The 18,941-nt window shown below is 45.9% G+C and overlaps 1 protein-coding gene across 1 annotated transcript in view; it reads left to right on the top strand.

Moving 5' to 3' along the window:
- B4GALNT4 (beta-1,4-N-acetyl-galactosaminyltransferase 4) overlaps positions 1–18,941 on the top strand; it is a 334,646-nt gene that overhangs the window by 228,682 nt on the left and 87,023 nt on the right. The window contains exons 4-7 of the mRNA XM_029583102.1: positions 2,261–2,356; positions 4,526–4,616; positions 11,367–11,467; positions 14,512–14,579. Of these exons, the coding sequence (XP_029438962.1) occupies positions 2,261–2,356; positions 4,526–4,616; positions 11,367–11,467; positions 14,512–14,579 (356 nt within the window). The remainder of the gene's footprint in view (positions 1–2,260; positions 2,357–4,525; positions 4,617–11,366; positions 11,468–14,511; positions 14,580–18,941) is intronic.

The following is an 18,941-nucleotide window of genomic DNA, read 5'->3' on the forward strand; positions in this document are numbered from 1 at the left end:
TGGAGACTGTATCGCTGGATCGCCTTACGCGTCCGAATTGTGCGCTCCCAGCTCGTTACAGACGGGAAATCCTCAACCGCACGTTACAGTATCGACCTGTTAGTAGGCTGTCCCTGTGCACAGAAAAAGGTGTCTTAAACTGTCTACACCTGTGCACCCAGAACCAGTGTTCCCTGCCTCCTCCTCCCCCCCAGTCTTAGAGCGAATATCTTCCCTGCCCCATAGCAGGCACTCGCCTCTCCTTCCAATTCCAAAACCCCCGTGGTCAGATCATTGTCAGCTCCACCTTCAGAAGCATTTAGACGAATAGCTCAGAAGTTATCTGACTAAATTAATATTGGACACTTAGCTGGCTATATTATAAGTTATAATAAGTTAGCCGGCTCTGATACTCAAAGTTATCTGGCTAACGTAAGGCCTCATTTGCTAAACATTTTTCCCGTAGAGACAAGAGTGGGATAAAATTTGCCTTAGTAAATCAGGCCCTTAGAGGCCTTAGGTCTGGCTGGGCAAAGAGCTGTCCTAAAGTTAGCCAGCTAACTGGTCAGTGACTATGTGTGCACCTCTGTGTGATTAAATTCACTGTCAAAAGCTGGGTGAGGAAGAACCTCAGTTATGTGGTAAAGTGTGTTAGTAGATCAAGAGGAAAGATCGGTCCTTCCCAGTTTAGTGAGTTGCTTGAGGGAAGAAGTGACTCATTTTATTGGGCACTCAGTGGGCAAATTAGTCCCTTGTTGGAATGAAGGGGAGCACTGAGGCAAGGAATTGAGCAGCAGTATAGAGATGACACCTCAGTGGTATGGATGAGGGGATCGTGTGGGGGCGAGCACTGGAAGGGGAGCACTGAGGCAAGGAGTTGAGCAGCAGTATAGAGATGACACCCCAGTGGTATGGATGAGGGGATCGTGTGGGGGCGAGCACTGGAAGGGGAGCACTGAGGCAAGGAGTTGAGCAGCAGTATAGAGATGACACCCCAGTGGTATGGATGAGGGGATCGTGTGGGGGCGAGCACTGGAAGGGGAGCACTGAGGCAAGGAGTTGAGCAGCAGTATAGAGATGACACCCCAGTGGTATGGATGAGGGGATCGTGTGGGGGCGAGCACTGAGGCAAGGAGTTGAGCAGCAGTATAGAGATGACACCCCAGTGGTATGGATGAGGGGATCGTGTGGGGCGAGCACTGGAAGGGAAGGCACTGAGGCAAGGAATTGAGCAGCAGTATAGAGATGACACCCCAGTGGTATGGATGAGGGGATCGTGTGGGGGCGAGCACTGGAAGGGGAGCACTGAGGCAAGGAGTTGAGCAGCAGTATAGAGATAACACCCCAGTGGTATGGATGAGGGGATCGTGTGGGGGCGAGCACTGGAAGGGGAGCACTGAGGCAAGGAGTTGAGCAGCAGTATAGAGATGACACCCCAGTGGTATGGATGAGGGGATCGTGTGGGGGCGAGCACTGGAAGGGGAGCAAGTCACGCCTCATAGTCACCTCTTCCGGGGGTGGGGGCCGGAAGAGGAGCAGTGCGCTGTCCCATTGCCATTTCTCTCATGAGCCCCCGGTCTCTCATGGTAATTTCCATGACAAAGGCCACATTTTGCAGCCCTCACTGCAGAAGTGGAATCAGGAGAGGACACCCCTGATCATAAGGTCATTTATGCAGGGACATGAATTTCTTCACCCTTTATCAGACATAATCCTGTCAGTCTTCTCCCTACTCTGCTACCATATCACCCTCCCCCATCCTCCCTTCCTCTTCACACCACCATTGTAATGTAATTTGTAAATCACTTGTATAGTCCATCAGCATCTTGCTTTGTCTTTACCTGCTCATTCTGTTCTGACCTGATGAAGGGAATATTACTTCTGAAGGCTACGCAAGAAAAATATTAAATTAGTGTAATAAAAAGTTATTGCCTTATTTGATTTGATTTTGCCTTTATTTTCCATGCATTCAAGTGGGCTAACAGAGCAACTACAAAGCTTTATACTAGGTCAGTGATGGTGAAATCCAGTCCTCCAGTGCTACAAACAGACCAGGATATCCACGATGAATATGCATGAGATAGATTTGCATACAGTGGAGGCAGTGCATGCAAATCTATCTCATGCCTTTTCATCGTGGATATCCTGAAAACCTGGCCGGTTTGTGGCCCTCGAGGACTGGAGCTCGTCATCACTGTGCTAGGTGGTTTAGATGACCTGTGATTATAAGGGAATTTACCCTTTTTTTTTTCCTGTTTCCTCTCCCCCTGTCCTGACACAGAACAAAGGGAAAGCAAATCTGCATGTGTTTGAAGACTGGTGTGGAGGAGCCGTCAGGCAGCTGCGGAAAAATCTTCATTTCCCTCTCTACCCACATGTGAGTAAATAAACTTGATGTGTGCAGCCATAGATGAATGCCGACATCACTCTGTAAGAGTCAGAACGGAAGATGCTTTTAAAATGCCTGAAAGGGAGAGGAAGGATGGGGCATTGAATATCGCCATGATATTAAGTCAGAGGGTGCACAGAAAAGCAGTTTTTACTTCTTTTCTGTGCACTTTCCCGGTGCCGAGAGAAATTAATGCCTACCTTTGGGTAGGCGCTAATTTCTGAAAGTAAAATGTGCGGCTTGGCTGCACATTTTACTTTCTGAATCACGCGGGAATAACTAATAGGGCCATCAACATGCATTTGCATGTTGATGGCCCTATTAGTCTCGGGGGGGGGGGGTTGACGCGTGTTTTCGATGCGCTATTACCCCTTACTGAATAAGGGGTAAAGCTAGCACGTCCAAATACCGGTTAACAGTGCACTCCACTGATAATCTGGTTAAGCAGCGATGCTAATGGGAAAAGAAAACCACTGCAGGCCTACAGGCCCCAACCAGCCGCCTCCTCCCTCCCACCCCTGCTCCAGAGGCTGGGCTGAGCCTGCCACCTGCTCCCAAAAACGCCCTTCATTGGATGGGTCACCAAATATAGAGGCCGGGGTTGGTGAATGCCTCTTCCCCTCTCCCCTACCCCAGCCCTAACCCTCCCACCTTTGCTGTACCTGTTTCTCTTCAGCCTGGATCGTGGTAGCCTCTTTCTGCTACCTGGGCCCGATGCTTCTGTCGTAGCTAAGCGGGTGTGCTGGAAGCGCGGGCGTCCGCCATAACGCTCATAGGGGCCGATGCAACACTTATGCGCAGAAAGCGGGCGCTGAACAGTCAGCGCCCGCTTTCTTAACGAGCCCCCCGGTGCCCCTTCTGGGGACGCCATGCAATATTTAAATCAGGGGTCCCGAGAGCGTCAGCTGTCTGCCGGTTAGGAAAACCGACGCCGATAAACTCGGCGTCGGTTTCCCTAAATGCTGCGCTGCCATGGGTTCAGGAGACGAACGCTTGTCAATTGAGCGTCCGTTTCCTGCACCCGGCTGCCGGCGTTTTTTTTTTTTTTGTGAATTTACTTTAGTTTTTCCTCCTACTTAATATCGCAACGATACTAGTTTTAGGAGCGCTCAGCTATTAATGCCTGCTGCAGGCAGGCAATCCTTTCTAGTTGCTAAAATGTAGAGGCGCTAATCCCCTTAGGGGCGGATTTTAAAAGGGTTACGCGCACCGAGCCTATTTTGCATAGCCCGGCGATGAGCGCCAGCCCCGGGGACGTGCGTATGTCCCAGGGCTTTGTGAAAGGGGCGGGGGCAGGACTGAGGCCTCCGGCACAGCGGCCATGCCGGGGGGATCGCGTGCCGGCAGTTGGCCAGCGCACATAAGTTACTCCTGCCAAAGGCAGACGTAAATAACAAAATAAAGGTGGGGGGAGATTTAGGTAGGGCTGGGGGGGCGGGTTAGATAGGGGAAGGGAGGGGAAGGTGGAGGGGGATGGAGGAAATGGGGAAAGCCATCAGGGCTCCCCTAGAGCTCGGCGTGCACAAGTGTGCACCCCCCTTGCGCGCGCCGACCCTGAATTTTATGACGTGTGCGGCTGCACGTGCATGTTATAAAATCGGGCGTAGATTTGTGCGCACCGGGTAGCGCGCACAAATGTAGGCCACACGCACAGGTTTTAAAATCTGCCCCATATTGCATAAGGGGATTAGTTAGCGCCTATACAACCCGCATCCAAGTGCAGGTTATATAGTGCGCTCGGCTGAGCGCACAATATTGCATCGGCCCCATAGGAAGTTACTGTGGCGTTTCTTATGTTGTTGATTTTGTGTGCTTTGCTAGGAAGATGTGCAAGAAATAAAATTGGATTAGATTGGATGTTTGTTTTTGTTTGAATGATTTGAATTTTTATTTTGTTTTATTAGTATTACAATTTTAAAAATGCTGTGTGGGCTAGAAAACCCTGACCTCTCGCTTTCCCCCAACCACACATACATCAGCATAACAACACGTGCATTTTGTAACCTAGAACATATCCATCCCTCCAGTGTCTCAAACAGAGGGAGCACTGTGCTTCTGGTATTCCAGGTCACACTTGAAGGAGAGAAATTTTTATTCAAAAAATGAATGGAAAGAATAGAGAATGTAATTTTTGTTGTCTGTGTTTATTTTTTAAAGACTCGTACTACTGTGAAGAAACTTGCCGTCTCTCCAAAATGGAAGAATTATGGACTGCGTATATTTGGTTACATTCACCCTTTCAAAGATGGTAAGTTACAACAGTGTTACCCCTTGCATAAGAATATAAGAACCTAAGACTTGCTATACTGGGTCAGATCAAAGGTCCATCAAGCCCAGCATCCTGAGTCCAACAGTGGCCAAGCTAGGTCACAAGTACCTGGCAGGATCTCAAGGGAATAGATAGATCCCAAGCTGCTTATCCCAAGAAGAAGCAGTGGATTTCTGTAACTCCACCTTAACAATGGTTAATGGACTTTTCCTCCAGGAACTTGTCCAAACCGTTTTTAAATGCAGCTATACTAATAGCTTTCACCTCATCCTCTAGCAATGAATTCCAGAGCTTAATTACATGTTGATTAAAACAATATTTTCTTGTATTAGTATTAAATGTATCACCTAGTAACTTCACTGTCTGTCTTTGGCTGTATTGGAGAACTAACGTAGCCCTGACATGAAACTACTTAGACAAACTACAATATTTTCCAAAAGGAACAGATCTCGCTCTGCTGCTTTTATTGTGTGGACTTTTATGTTTTCATATGTTTGTGTAGTAAAACTAGTTACACAGTGAATGCACTGTGTTGTAGTCTGATGCTGCAACACATGTGGTAGCTCTGAGGTTGATAGTTTAATTGTAAAATTTCACCTGTTCAAACTAAAACAGCAGTTTTGTTTTAAAAGAAAATATTTTACGTATTTGCATTTGACGAGAGCGCTATTAGTTTCCCAGCGCATTGAACGCACATTGTGGAGGCACTAATCCCCTTATTGCAAAAGTGGATTAGGTTGCGCCTACAGAACCCGTGTTCAACTGTGTGTTAAACAGTGCACTTGGCTGAGCACACTGTTTTGCATCGGCCCCATACTGTTTTAAGAAAGGTTGGAATCAGACTAGTTTGTCTCCAGGCCTATGGGAATCGCCACTCGGTCTCACACAGCCTCAGACTAGGAGTGCTCATTCTTATTTTATCTCCTTTTTTTTTCCTTTTTCATTTTCTTATATTAATATTGGAGGATGCACCAAGAGACTAAGAAGACCTGATCAATCTACTTTTCAGAAACTTTTTATGGTTTCTTATTAGGTTGATTTTTTTTATTCTGCTGTGGTCTTTTTGTTACGTTTGTTTTTGTATTTCCAATATGTTGGATAAGGGAGCCGAGGGTTGGGATTGGGAAGGCGTGGGCATTTGTTAAGACTGGTCTGTCCTTTTGGTCCAAAAGTGTTTCTCTCCAGTGGAGCTCAGAGTTACTTGCCAAACCTTTTGTTTTATTCAATCCAACGGGATGGTGGCTGGGAATGGAAATTGGATTGGCGTACAAGTAGGGGGTTGGCTCTGGTTGGGTTAGGGTGGATGTGTGCAGATAGGGTGGGGTTGAAAGATGGCATACTAAATAGCATATTAATTGGAGTTTCTCAGGATGTGTTTTCCAAGTGATATCGTCCTTTGTGTAAATATAAAGTCTGTATGGAATATACATTATCCTTGTTAGGCTATGAGAGAGGGTGATGGATGCCTGGAATGCCCTTCCGGAGGAAGTGGTGAAGACCAGAACTGTGAAGGACTTCAAAGGGGCATGGGATAAACACTGTGGATCCATAAAGTCTAGAGGATGTGAATGAAGCGTGGGTGGCTTGCGGGAATGACGGCTACTACCTGGAGATAATACCCTTATTCAATAAACATACACACGGTTAATGTGATTCCAACATTGCTCTAAGTTTCAACGGCAAGAGGAAATGTGGAATAAAGGATTTGCATTCACAAAAAAGCGGGGAGTAGCTTGCTTGTTACGGTGGCTACTACCCCAAACCGAATAAGCCTGATACTTCACTTTCAATGCATATCCAGCATAGCTCTCTGCTTCAACGGCAGGGGAGAAAGACTGATATTTCATTCATATCCAGGATAGCTCTCTGCTTCAACGGCAAGGGAGAAAGTCTGATATTTCATTCATATCCAGGATAGCTCTCTGCTTCAACGGCAGGAGAGAAAGACTGATACCTCACTTTCAATGCATATCCAGCATAGCTCTCTGCTTCAACGGCAGGGGAGAAAGACTGATACTTCACGCATATCCAGAATAGCTCTCTGCTTCAACGGCAGGGGGAATGAAGAAAGGTGGATCTATATACAGACAACAACCAACAAGGACTGAATTATTTAGTCTGGGTGGGCAGGTGGGCGTGGGTGTGGCTTGCTTATTGCGGCGGTTGCTACCCTAACTAATTGGGCTAGATATTTCACTTAGATGCAGTTCCAACACTGCTCTCTCATTAATGGTGGGGGTGGAAGGGAAATAGAACCAAAAGGTTACTATGAGCCAAGAGTAACATAAGTATGAGAAAAAAAAAAGTGCAGAACTTGCTGGGCAGACTGGATGGACCGATTGGTCTTCTTCTGCCGTCATTTCTATGTTTCTATGTTTCATTTCATTTCTGTATTGTGATGATACACAAGTCATTTGTATATCACTCAATGTTAAAGGGATTTCATCATGAATTATAAAGAAGCATATTTTACAATTTGCCTTTATGAATAAAGCCCAAATTATGATGCTGCTGCAGGAAACTCATCTAACAAGAGCGGAGAATGAAAAAATATGTTGTGGCTGTGTGGTCAGGCTTATTATGCATTATGTAAGTAGAGGGATCTATATCCTGATCTTTAAGAATCTTCCCTTAACAGTAAGGGTACATTCAGTTTCACTTACTATGGACTCTATATGTATCAGGATGAGTTCTATGCTGCCCTGTCTGGTATCTTGGCTGGAATAAATACTTCTAGGTTGTATTTGAGGGGAGATTGGAGTATTTGTATGGATCCTTTGGTTGATAAATCATCCTCTGTCAGGGGTTCTTTTAAGCTGTGCATCGGTCTTTAAGGAGTTGATTAAGATTTTCTACTTGATTGATGTCTGGAGAGAGCAGCATTCTAACTGCAGAGATTATACATTCTATTCTTTCAGACACAAAATGTACAGTAGAATTGATTATTTCTTGTGTTCATCTAATATGGTATTTCTGGCCAGCAAGAGTAATATTTCAGTCTGCTTTCTCTGATCATTACCCTATTTGGGCAACACTGGATTTTGTAGGTAATTAGGCTCATGGTGCAAAGATGGAAGTTGAATCCTGCTAGGCTAGGAGATGAGAGTTTTTAAAAAAAATAATGAAATATCCTGTCTTTGAATTTAATTTTATATAATCCTGAGTCTGACTGTAGTCCAGCACTGCATTGAGAGGTGTTCAAAATGTTCCTTAGAGGGAAGATGATAGCTTAAGCGAGTCACCTCCAGAAGGAACACAAAGTCAAATATTGGCTAAGATTAAAAAATGGAAAATTAAACACATTTTGGATTCCTCTATTAAAACACTGGAAAATGTTAGGTGTGAGTTAAAATCTCTTGAAATTGATAGGATAGAGTGTAATTAAGTATATTAAACTTAAATTTTATGAACATGGGAATAAGGCTGGGACTGGATATTCTCTGCCCCCACTTAGCTGGATAAGTGGTTTTTATGATATATGATATGTACTCAATGCAAATCACATAGAACAATATATTCTTTATTTCTCTGTAGTCTTTTATTTCTTTGCTACTTATTTGTTCTTATGTGATCCATTCCCCGATACCTGTTCATTGTAATTTTAATTCTCCAGTTCTGCTGGTATAGAAAAGTCTTTAAGTAAATAAATAAATATTTGGCTTATGCAGTGTATAAAATTTGTAAATAAATAAACCTTGACTTATCTGGCTAAGTAGTGCTGATTAACAATCTCACAGAGTGTCTAGTTGTAGATACTCTGTGAGTGCCATATCCCTTCTCAGTTGTCTCTTCTCTAAGCTAAGAGTCCTAGCTTTTCTCTATAAGGGAGCTTTTCCATCCCCTTTGTCATTTTTGCCACCCTTGTTTATTTATTTTAAACCATTTCTATACTGCGGGCTCCAGTGAGTGCGACAGTTTACAAAGTTTAATATAAACCCACACAGTTAACATTTGTAGGCAATATTTATAAACAGAAACTAAAACTACATCATGTACATCGATATTTCAGTTTTGCCCAGCTACGTCTGTGATGACTCAGTACCCCAAAGAGCCATTCCTACAAACTGGCCCTTCCGCATCCTTCCATGCTGCCTTCTGTCTGGCCTTATCTATACATTTCTGTGTCTGCCATGTATTTTTTAACATGGCGTGACCAGTCTGCACACAGTACTCAAGGTGCAGTCACACCATGCATCTGTACAAACATATTATAATAATCTCAGTTTTGTTCTTAATTCCTTTCCAAATAATTCCTAACATTCTATTTGCCTTTTCGACTGCTACCACATACTGAGCTGAAGATTTCAAGGTATTGTCCATAAGGAATCCAAAGTCCTTTTCCTGAGTGGTGACTCCTGACATGGAGCCCAGTATTGTATAGCTGTAGTTGGGATTATTTTTCCCTACGTGCTTTACTTTGCACTTGTCCAAAATAAATTGCATCTGCCATTTAGATGCCCAGTTTCCTAGTCTCACAAGGTCCTTCTCAGTTCCTTGCAATACGCTGCTGTTTTAACGACTCAAAACAATTTTGTGTTGTCTGCAAATGTGGACACCTCATTCACTATTGCTTTCTCCAGATCACTTATGAATATACCAAATAACACAGGTCTCAGTACAGAGCCCCTAGGGTACTCCACTAATGGCCTTTTCCCCATTTGAAATACTGACCATTTAGTCCTGTTCTCTGTTTCCTGACTTTTATCCAGTTACCAATCCACAACAGGACATTGCCTTCGATCCCATGACTCTCAGTTTCCTGAGGAGTCTCTCTTGGGGGACGTTATCAGATATCTTCTAAAAATGCAAATACACAACAGCCACCGGCTCACCTTTATCTACATGTTTATGCATGCAAGTGCCAACTCTGCTCCTAGTCCAACCCCTGGAATGCTTCTCCCCAGTGTGCGTAAGAGTACACAGAAAAGCAGGTTAGGAAAATACTTTTAAGTGCACTGAGCCTGGGTCACTTTTAGAACAGCTGTTTACATATAGAAAACCAGGTTTTATGTACTTAGATGGGTTTGAAAATATCCCCCTTAATGTAAATTTTCTGCATTAGCCAGCTAAATTGGCTATATATCTCTATGAAGGGATAACAGGCTTAAATCTAGTCAGCTAAAGAGAGGAGAAGAAATGTACATAGCTAGTTCTAACTAAAAACAGATAACGGCAGGTGAATTTTCTCCTCAAATTAGCCAGTTAGTGTGTGCATGTGAAAATCTTTCTGAAGTTACCCGACTATTTGGTGTTAAGCGCCAATCACGCTTAGGGGTAGATTTTCTAAAAGTGCGCCCGCGCGTACTTTCGTTCGCACACCAGGGGGTCAGCGCGCGCAAGGGGGTGAACATTTGTGCAAGTTGCGTGCGCCGAGCCCTGCGCGCGCTGCCCGTTCCCTTCCACCCCCCGCACCTTCCCCTCCCTTCCCCTATCTAACCCACCCCCCCACCTGTGTTTTAAAAGTTATGCCTGCCAGAAGCAGGTGTAACTCGCGCGCTCCAGCGGGCTGCTGGAGTGCGATTCCCTGGCCTGGGACCCATTTCGGAGGTTTCGGCCACGCCCCTGAAACACCCCCAGGCCGGCACCATGCCTCCCGACACACCCCCCGGAACGCCCCAAATGTTGCGTCGGCCCCGACACCCCCCGCAACACACCCCACCCAGAAAGCCCCGGGACTTAAGCGTATCCCGGGGCTTGTGCGCGCCGCCGAGCCTATGCAAAATAGGCTCGGCGCGCGCAGGTTTTTTTTTAAAGGGTTAAGCGCATAACTTATCCCTTAAGGTGCTTCTCCACGGACACAAGGATACCACACCAAAATTTTGTAGAAACAAATCTCAATTTTTTATTGTATATCAATAAGCAATACAGGTATCCCTGGGAGATACAGAATAGCAGCAGTTCTCTGGCAAGATGCTCATGAGAAGCACTACTCTCTGTCTCCCTTTGTACATCAGCTAATTCTTCTTTTATAGGTGAAACAGGCAATCTCAAGTAAGTCCCTAAATTGCATGAACCTGTGGGCGTAACATGTACACAGTTTCTCATGTCAAAAAAAAAAAATTAGACCTATGTTACCCTGATCCCTTTCCCAAATTCGGGCCTACTTGCTGGTGTCCACATCAACCTTCTGTTAATCTTTTGTCCTGTCAATTTAGAGCAACTTTCTAAAATTGTATCCTTTAAAGATACTCATGGGTGAGGGCCAGTTTGCCTTGGAGAGGATAGGTAAGTACTGGCCAGGACCAAAGTCACATTTAGAGACTGGAACCCAGAACTGGTGATGGCCACAGCTGGGCCGGAGTGGGACGTAGAGAGCTGTAGCTGAGGTGCAAGAGCGCATCTGAGTTAGGGCAGAATCCAGGAATCACTGTGAAAGCAGGAGGCTCGCTTTGCTGGGAACATCTTCCTGATTCCTAGCAGCTCCTGTTAAGCATCAGACAGTCTGGTTCACTGGGGGACAGGATCAAAAACTCTCTTCTTGGTCTCTCGTGATCCTTGGCCTCATTTGCTTCCTCCCTACAGGTTAACTCTGTAGCTAAGGCTCTGGATGTCCACTTCCCAGAGTTACCCCCAGCTCAGTCGCTGCCTGCCTGCACTTCCCCCTGATACACATTATGTGATATGTGCTTTATCTTTTCCAGGTGCAGGTAGTGTCCCATCTAGAAGGAAGCATTTTCTCTCTAATAATGACTCTGCTCCTTATTTTAATTGTATATTTTTCATGTACAGGAGACTTCCAGTTTGCTGTTGCCTCTGATGACAATTCAGAATTTTGGTTCAGTACAGATGAAAGCCCAGCCAATGCTAAACTGCTGGTGTTTGTTGGAAAGGTAAAAAGCCATTAAAATCTAATTGTGATAGGAAGGGAAGGGTAAAATTTTTGTGGTATGAAATATTGTGCCAGAGAAAACAGAATGCTAATGGTACTCTGCTTTTATTTAGACATACTGTCGTAAATAAATAACGACCCATATATTGGTGGGACTAATAAAACGGAGTTACTTCACGGCTCCATTTTCAGCCACTATCCAGCTAACAAAAATAGCCAAATAAACTTATCTGCTAAATATCCCCAGCTAAAGCTTATCCAGCTAACTTTAGGACAGCTCTTTGGATTTCACAAAGTTATCTGGCTAATGCTGAAAATCAATATTTAGCTGGCTAATTTATCAAAATGCATGTGATAGGAAAAGGGGTGTGTGTTTTATGGTAATATGCAGTTTACCTATGTGAAGCACTATCTTAGTGCCTGAGTTGTAGTATTTCCTACATACAACCACTGGGGGGGGGGGGGGGGGGGAGAGAGAGAGAGACTAGCTGTAATGCTATCACCCTAGATAGGTATTTATATCTCTATGGAAGGCCCACCTAGTAACTCAATGTGAGGTTTAGGTATTAGTGTAGGGGGTTAGGGGCCACTTTGACATTCAAAGTGAGAAGTATGAACAGAACAGTGCTCTCTTGTGAAGATTTGATGACCTTCGGAGTGAGGAAACTCACCCAAAGATGAGATTTGTGCAATGTTCTCTCAACCTAGCTTGATGCTACCATCTCCTCAGTGGCCCTGATAGCTAGGCTGGCTCTCCAGGAGCCCTATCACATGGCTTTACACAAATGAAAAAAGGTGTAGTTAAAGCCGTGCGATACGGGTTCACAAAATTGTGAACCCAGCCCACTCGGTCACAAATCACACCCCACACTCCTCCCTTTTTTCTGATTTGCATCGCACCATGCATTATGGTGCTTTCGCAGGCGTTAAAGGGGCTTAACGCATGCGAAAACGCCTTATAGCAATTTGATAAATGACCCTGTTAGCTGGATAGCTGACTGTCCCAGAGTGCCCCCAAGTTAGCCAGAAAAATGTTTAGCCGGATAAAAAGTTATCCAGGAAATTTGGAACTGGTTAGTACAGCGGGATTTTAGATCCACCATTTGTGCAGCTAAATCTGAACTTAGCTGGACACATTGCGCTGAATATTACCCCCCTTGAATTATAGCACGCGTGTTATTGCCAGCTTTGGTAGCATGTTTAAAAATGTGATGGCTGGGCAGGAGTTTTGCACTGGGAAAATGTAGTATGACTATTGCTTGTAATTCAGAAATTGCAGACACGACGGGGTCGATTTTAAAAGGAGCGCGGACGCGCCCACGTGCGCGCAGTTCCCGCGCTTGCACACGGGCGCGCCAATTTTATAATATGCGCACGTTGGCGCACGCAGGTTATAAAATCGAGTGGCCGCATGTACACGTGCGCTGGATTTTAAAATCCGCGCACGCATATGCAGGCGACTCGCAGGGGGGTGGGGGGGGGGAATTTAAAAGGCCATGCGCGGCGATGGGAGTAGGGCTTTCCCAGTTCCCTCCCAGTCTGCTCCAATTAAGGAACTTCCTTATATCCCTACCTAACCTTCCTATCCTTTCCTTTTGCCTCCCCAACCCCTTGTTTTTTGTTTGATTACTTACTGCTCCTCGAATGGCGCTGTCCCAGCCCGCCGCCCCTCCCCACCCAGACCACGCCCCCCCCCGGCCAGCCTCTTTGGAAAGGCCCGGCACTTCGATGCGTAACGGGATTTACGTGTGTGTGCCCGGGCCCTTCCCCCCCCCCCTCCCCCATTTTTACGCGCGTGGCCCTTTTAAAATCGGGCCGTACATAACTAAGGGGTGAATTCTCAGCACTGGCTTAAGTGCCAGAGCTGCCCGACTAAAGTTTGGCTGGCTAGGTTTGGGATAATTTCTAGATGGCCACGAGTGCTTGAGCGCTGCAGTTTAGCAGCTTAAGTCCCTTCCCTCCCCAGCCTCCAGGGAAGACCCTGGGGGCTGCTCAGCCACGGGAGATTTTCTCAGGGGCAGATCTAGCTGCCTAACTCCTAAAGTAGATGGTAAAACCCTTTGAAAAATTACCCCTAAATGCCTATGATACCACTGTGACACCCAGCATAATAAAATATAGTATTGTGCATATATACACGCTGGAGGCAAGGTTGACTCAACTACCTACCTGGTTAGTTTTTCTTTGGAAATTTGGTACATGTTATGTGGGTACAAAAGTGCCCATGTGTCTCACACCTGCTATACCTATGGATGCCTTAGGCACTGAAAAATATCCGCCTGTATTTGAAGGTTTAATATGCATATTCCTCCCCCTCCCCAACCACACGTCCTGAGCTGCCCATTTTTGGAGTGACTTAATATAACTATTTAACTGCTGTCTGGGAGACGGTTCTGAAACCCAGTGATCCAGCCGTCTGTGTGGATAGGCAGCAAGATTGTGCTGCAAATTGCTCTCACTGGGGACAAGTTAAAATAGCTTTTTTTACCTGTAAAGTATTATTGTGCGCTATTTTAGCCCGCATCAGCTCCCAAAGGGAAACGACCTTTCTTGTCTCCCTTTGAAAACAATTATGCATGTTAAAACCATCCACGTACTCTACACCTGTGGAAGGAGGGGACAGGAAAGCAAAGTAGCCATGCGTACATTTGAAAAATCGAATGTCCAGAGAGGCAGTTACCACCCATAACAGAAGGCATGGGGGGGGGGGGGGTAACCTGCATGAAATAAAATTAAATAATAAGCTTTTTCTGTCGACATTTCCCATGTTGCTGTGTTTTTCTCCCTCATCCTACACTTGCCCGCAGGAACGCCTCCTTTTAACGTGACTAAAACCCTGGGCGGTTTTGGATGCCGTACAGGGCAATTTTCAGCCAGGCCATTTTGCCTGGGTAAATGCCTTTGAAAATTGCCCTCACAATGCTTAATTATTATCATTGAACAAATTCCATAATATTGCTGAGTATGGTTTCCTATTTACAGGGTGTACCAAGTTGCTTTGCATTGAAACATTTTTTTTGCACTGTCCCATATCTTCTCTTTCAGACGGGATCTGAATGGACGGCACCTGGAGAATTCACCAAGTTCAGCTCACAGGTTTCCAAACCTATCAGGTAAATTCAGCTATTTTCTGCTTTGCCGCTCTGCTTTTTTTTTTTTTTTTCCATCCAGTTCTTAATTCCTGTTTTATTTATAGCCAACATACGTAGTAGCATAATAGTTATCAGTAGAAAAGGACCACATGCCTCCCTCCATGCCCCCCCAGCATATTATACATCTGTGCCCTACCATAGAGACCCTGCTTGATCTTTCGTCATCTCCCTCCTTTACAGTTAACCGCTGCCTTCTTTCCCTGTCCCAAGTTTATTTAAGTAGAGAGGTGCTGCGAACTTCTTCAAAATTGGTCAGAACCCTCGGCTTTCTGTGGCAAATTTTCAAGATTTTGCAGCAACTATTTGCATAAAGATTCATACCTCTGACTATGCCAAAAAAAAATGTCAGTTTTAATTAAAAAAACATTCACACTGTTTTTAAACCATATTTAAACTCCATACAAATTAAAAAAAAATGTAACAAGTACAAAAATCAGTACTTTATCAAGTTAAGATCTATGTTACAAGCTTTTAACTGTGAAATTATCTATTTGCATATTTAGCTCAGGCCATTTCATTAGAAGATCAAGACAACAATGGTTTTTAGATTTGCTTGAGAGAGTCATTGTTGTCTTTCCAAGTGTATGAGCTTCTGTATGCCAGAAATGCATTCAACGTCAGCATTTTGTGCTGCTGTTAATTACACAAATGTTGGACTCATGGTAACAGGTACGAAAAGGAGTTGAATTATCACAGGTTGAAACTTGTCAGCAGTAGTATCAGCATTCAAGGCTTCTACCAATTGAAATGAATGCCCTTTCAGCCAGATATGGGACACCATCGGTTGCAGACTTCCAAAAACTCATTCCAGTCTTTGCAGCTGGTGTTAGGTTGGCCACGTATGCAGGCATAAGAAGCTTTGCATAAAGATAAAAATCTTCCAAAGGGACATCACTCCATCCAGGAATCATTTCAAAATCATCTTCGATTTGAAAAGGATTTAAGAGATCTTTGAGGGAGGCCCACGTTTTGACTGCTTTTGCTTTCACCCCGACTTTAAGCCCCCCTCTGCTTCTTGCTCACTTCAGGACAGGATAAGGAGGGTGAAGGGTACAACAGAAGGAGAAGGTTCCCGGTAGGTTCTTGGCAGGAGAGACAGCTGAGAGTGAAGGCAGGCAGGTTCCCTACAGCTTTCTTCAGAAATCTGAACTAAGAGTGTGGCAGATTGTAAATGATGCAGTAACAATCTAATGCGGTTTCTCTCATGGCTGCTTGCACAGTCGTGGGAGGCTAGAGGTAGTGAAATAGGTTTATCAAACAATTGAACAAACCAGGAAATTCCTTGAAGTTGCAACAAACCTTTCAGAAACAATTTTTGAAATCGGTTTCAGATTTTTGACAATCAAGCAGATTTCATCAGATTGTTAGAATTGTTTTGAATTTTTCTAAATTCTGAATTACATTTTTCAGATTTTTTTCCCCCAAATCTGCTGGTAAAAATCCAACAACATTCTCTGCTAGAACGAGTGAAAATCCAAAAAAAGTCCATCATACTTGAACATGGCTGAAATTTGTCTGGTTCACGATTGACCTCAAATTGCTTGAGTTCTATTACAGTTTTGATTGCTACTGTAACGTTCGTTAAGTGGAACCTGGGTCGACACCGCTTACCTTGAGTCTGGGAAGCACCGGAACGGAAAGTCCTCCTCTCCTGGATGTAGAAGAGACACCCCTGAGACAGTGATCAGTAGAATCCAAAACGACAGTCCAGGTCGGGACCGGCGGCAAAAGAATCCAATGCCGTGGTCCGGGTCAAGGCAGGCAGCAAACAGGATAATCCAGGGAAGGAGTCCAGATCAGGGCAGGCAGCAAACAGAAATAATCCACTGGGTCAGTCCGGGTTCAAGCAGGCAGCAAACAGAAATCCAGAGAGGCAGGCCGAGGTCTGGGCAGGCAGCAGGCAGAATAATCAAAGTTCAGTCCGGGTCTAGAGCTGAGCGACAGGCAGGGAAGCAAACAAAACACTCACCAAGCGCACTGTGGCCGAAGCGAGGAGCTCAGCAGGAAGCTCCGTTTAAATGTCAATCCTTTCCCGCGCAAACCGCGGCTGGTCGGCGTCTGACGTCAGGGGGCGTGTCCACGGCGCGCTTTAGCGCGAGATTTGCCCGCGGCGGCGGTCCTGAGCACGGAAGTCCTCGGGGAACGTCGGGGCCGTGCAGGAGGAAGTTGCGCCGCCGGCGCCACGGGAACAACGGGGACAGAAGCAGAACCCCGCCGACCCCGGAGGACAGCCCCGCCGGCATGGGAAGCGGTAACAGTACCCCCCCGGCAAGGTCCCCCTCCCCGCCTCTGGGGACCGGGCTTGAGCGGGAATCGAAGGTGAAATCGCTGAATTAATCGGGGGGCAAGCACATGGGTCGCAGATTCCCACGTGTTTTCCTCCGGGCCATAGTGTTTCCAAGAGATTAGATATTGTAACTGCCCCCCTCACTGTTCTAGAATCCAGGATGTCCTGTACCTCAAATTGATCATCATTCTGAACTATGGTAGAGTTGACCTTACGCTTCCTATGTGGCCAAGTCATGACAGCAGGTTTCAATAAAGAGATATGAAACGCATTGTGGATACGTAAGGAGGGTGGCAAACAGAGTTTGTAGGAGACAGAGTTTATTCGTTTCTCAATGGGGAAAGGTCCAATGAAGCGAGGAGCAAATTTTGCGGAGGGTAAACGTAGACGCAGATTGCGAGTGCTCAACCAGACAGGATCTCCAGCGCGAAGGAGGGGAGCCATGCACCGACCCTTATCCGCTTGAGCCTTCATCTTGGCCGCATTCCGGAGCAACAAGGCCCTAGTCTTCGTCCAAAGACTGGACATGGATTCAACAGCGGCATTGACCGCAGGACAATTGGAGGACCCTTCAATGGGCAAGGGAAGACGAGGATGCCTACCAAAGACCACAAAAAAAGGAGACTTCCCAGTGGCCTGAGACGGAAGATTGTTGTGACACATTTCGGCCCAAACCAGAAGAGATGCCCAATTGTCCTGTCGTTGATTAACGTAAGTACGCAGAAAGGTCTTTAGAGATTGGTTTGTCCTTTCAGTGAGGCCATTGGATTGAGGATGGTAGGCAGATGAAAAGGCAAGCTTGACCTGAAGAAGTTTGCATAAATTAGTCCAAATGAGGCAGTAAACTGGACCCCCCTGTCGGAGACGATACTGATGGGGAGACCGTGAAAGCGGAAAATGTGTTGAATAAAAAGGTGGGCTAACTGGGAGGCAGAGGGTAGTCCAGGTAGAGGAATGAAATGTGCCATCCGGGAGAAGCGGTCTACTACTACCCAAATAACGGTATTCCCCTCAGAGAGCGGCAGATCCGTAATGAAATCCGTGGCCACATGAGTCCACGGGGAAGCAGGAATGGGTAGAGGTTGTAACAAACCAAAGGGCTTACGTCGGGGAGTCTTCTGTGCAGCACAAACTGGGCAGGAATCCACATACCGTTTGACGTCCTGTTGCCAGCGGGGCCACCAATAGCGTCTGGAAAGAAGATCCTTGGTCCGGGCAATCCCGGGATGTCCTGCTAAACGCGCATCATGAGCCCAGCGAAGAACCCGGAGACGCAAGCGTTTAGGTACCACGGTTTTCCCCAACGGAACTGTAAAAGTGGCTGCTATCTGAATGCGAGCTGGATCTATGATATAGCGAGGCGGGTCCGGAGTTTCATCCAGATCAAAACTGCGGGAGAGGGCGTCGGCTCGAACATTCTTGTGAGCTGGTCGAAAATGGAGTACAAAATCGAAACGGCTAAAGAAAAGCGCCCATCTGGCCTGTCGTGGGTTCAGGCGCTGAGCCGTAGCCAGATACGCCAGATTTTTGTGATCCGTGTAGATCGTAACAGTGTGCCGTGCGCCCTCCAGAAGATGACGCCATTCCACTAGAGCTAGCTTAATGGCTAGAAGCTCGCGATCTCCGATGGTGTAGTTCTTCTCAGCAGGGGAAAATTTCTTGGAGAAGAACGCACAGGTCAGCAAGCGGTTGTCGTCTGTTTCTTGCAGAAGAACCGCCCCAACTCCCACTGCGGAAGCATCGACCTCCAGAATGAAGGGCCTGGTGGAGTCGGGACGCCGGAGGCATAAATCCTTAGTGAATTCTTGCTTGAGTTGAAGAAAAGCCTGTACAGCCGCAGCAGGCCATTTATGTGTCGGGGCTCCCTTTTTGGTAAGCAGCGTGAGGGGAGCAATCAACGAAGAAAAGTTGGGAATAAACTGCCTGTAATAATTGGAAAAGCCCAAGAACCGTTGTAAGGCTTTCAAGCCCACAGGTTGAGGCCAAGTCAGAATGGCCTTCAGTTTATCGGGATCCATGGATAGTCCTTTATCGGA

The sequence above is a fragment of the Rhinatrema bivittatum genome, chromosome 17 (genome assembly GCF_901001135.1).
Source record: "Rhinatrema bivittatum chromosome 17, aRhiBiv1.1, whole genome shotgun sequence".
Classification (NCBI taxonomy): domain Eukaryota; kingdom Metazoa; phylum Chordata; class Amphibia; order Gymnophiona; family Rhinatrematidae; genus Rhinatrema; species Rhinatrema bivittatum.